This window comes from Limulus polyphemus, unplaced genomic scaffold (genome assembly GCF_000517525.1).
Source record: "Limulus polyphemus unplaced genomic scaffold, Limulus_polyphemus-2.1.2 Scaffold2934, whole genome shotgun sequence".
Classification (NCBI taxonomy): domain Eukaryota; kingdom Metazoa; phylum Arthropoda; class Merostomata; order Xiphosura; family Limulidae; genus Limulus; species Limulus polyphemus.
In genome coordinates this window covers 25,969-28,422 of record NW_013668544.1, presented here as the reverse complement: position 1 = coordinate 28,422, position 2,454 = coordinate 25,969, and the positions used below count along the sequence as shown (strand labels likewise).

At 34.2% G+C, this 2,454-nt stretch overlaps 1 protein-coding gene across 1 annotated transcript in view; it reads left to right on the top strand.

Moving 5' to 3' along the window:
* The window catches only part of LOC106468250 (E3 ubiquitin-protein ligase Arkadia-like), a 36,888-nt gene that overhangs the window by 12,988 nt on the left and 21,446 nt on the right, over positions 1 to 2,454 (top strand). The window contains exon 4 of the mRNA XM_013928667.2: positions 89 to 352. Coding sequence (XP_013784121.1) covers positions 89 to 352 — 264 coding nt within the window. The remainder of the gene's footprint in view (positions 1 to 88; positions 353 to 2,454) is intronic.

The following is a 2,454-nucleotide window of genomic DNA, read 5'->3' as shown; positions in this document are numbered from 1 at the left end:
CTATTTCACAAGCTAAATAACTGTTTAAAATTTTTAATTTAATCCCAAACGCAATCCTCATGGAATTTATCTGTTATTTTACACTTAGTATTCATCAAGCTGTGGAGGCTGATTCCCCACATTCTAGTGAACTTGCTAGTGGCTCAGGAAAGGGTAGCAGTAGATCAGTTATAGAAAGAGGAAAGACTGTGTCAACAAATGGGGCCAGTTGCAGCAAAGATCATAGTCGACTTGATTCGGATAGAACTGCCATTGTTGTCGACCTTACTCATTCAGATGACGAAACTGCCTCTCCTGTTGTTTCTACCCCTGCTGTATCTATGACAGCTCCTGTAACTACTGTTCTTTCCAGGTGAGTATTTTGCCTCCAATTTTGCAATTGTAGATTATTCACTGATTTAGAAGGAAAAAATTCTGTTAATGTGTTTGATCACATTATCTACAGGGGGACAGAGAAGGAGGTGAAAGCTGATGAAACAAAAGCAAATGGTTTACAGTGTCTAATCTAAGGTCATCGGCTAAGTGCTTACAGTAGTCACCCTTTTGATATGGTTATAAATGGATGTTCATTTTGAGTGTTTCAAGACTTCAGAAGCTTTTTTTTTGTCACATTTGTGTTTTGGTAACATTGGTGAAATTTTATTTTATATCATTTTAACTTATTTTTAATACATTATTCTACCTTTCTATTAATAGAGGCTACACCAATTCATTATCATTTAAATATAGGAAAGTACAAGCAAAATAAATTAGCATGAATACCCCATACTTACCCTGCTAGTAATAGGCTTGTCACCACAGAAAATCCTCTAGCATACTCTTGTGTAGGGATTGTAAGGCACAGCATGTGACAAAGACAGCTATTTGTAATCAAGATGCTGTGGGGAAAAGGGCTCTCAGACCTACAGAAAAGAAAATTCATTAGATGCAATGTTGGTGGCATAATTGTTCAGTACATTTTTGTTCAAATATTCATAATTAGATCCACCATTCTTAATTTGCTGATAAAAGGAAAACCTACTAGCTTTATCTTAATGTGCTGATAAAAGGAAAAACCTACTAGCTTTATCTTAATGTGCTGATAAAAGGAAAAACCTACTAGCTTTATCTTAATGTGCTGATAAAAGGAAAAACCTACTAGCTTTATCTTAATGTGCTGATAAAAGGAAAACCTACTAGCTTTATCTTAATGTGCTGATAAAAGGAAAAACCTACTAGCTTTAAGACCAACTAAAATTTATCACTTTTTGAACCATTACTGACTTTGAAATGTATTGTTAAAATCAATCGCATATATGGTTTTAAATCCATCATATAGGATTTTAATGGCAGTTTAGGTTTGTGGGCCAGGAGATCACTGCTGTTCTTAGTCCCTCGTGCCTCTGGAGGAGGGCAGCATCTGAATCTTGCTACTCTTCGTATGCTTGGAACGGATGAATAATATCGTGGAGTCGGTCAGTTTTAGCTAGTTTTGACTTGTTCCACATATAATAGTTAAGAGAGCCTTGATTTCTTATCATCTTATGACATTATAGACAGTGCTGCACTGCTTGCATTAATAGAGCTGTCTGTGTAGGGAAACATAGCATGATAATGTACCACTTTATACCACATGCTGTGCCTAACTCTGATTTAAACCAAATAATTTTATGAATATGACTGGACCAACCTGAGCTCTGATCCAGTTGAACCTAGTTTTCAACAGGGGTAACAGATTATTTCATCAATGTTATTGACAAGTTTTAGCAACACAGTCCAGTCTGTGGTTAATACCATATTAGTCTATTAAAATGAAAGCCATTAATAAAACATAACACTCCCTCTTTTAAGAGGTTCTTTATCAATACTTGGCAATATACAATACATTAAAAGTCAGAAATCAGGGTATTTATAATTGCTTTTATTTTTGCTAAGGTTAAATATTTGTATAAACTGTGCATCAGCATTATTAAAATTGTTTAACCGTTTCGAGGCGGGTCAGGGGTGAAAGGCCATGTCATCTTGTTTGTTGACTTGCAATCGAAATTTTATTGACCTACTATTTCGTGTCTTTTTGTCAATTACTTTGGTATCAAACTGTAGATTATAATTCAAATTTTAGTGCTATATATTACTCAATTTCTTAATTTGAAAGTAAATATTAAAAAAAACTAGTTAAACATTGATTTTTGTGTGTCACGTGGTATGTTGAATGCAGCACTGGTACAAATTAGATGTTTGTGATGTAAAAGTACTAAGTATAGTTTCATATGAATTAAAAACTCAAATTACTGATATTGACAAGCTAGAATATAAAATAAGAACATCTTATTTTTTCTATATGGTAAGATATTGCTCATGTAATGAATCAAACACAGTGGAACCCCGCCCACCTCTTTCCATTTTTGGAAACTCTCCCTTATACTTACTTCTATGACATGAGTAACCAATCGGAAGCTCAGAATGCTTTAGTCT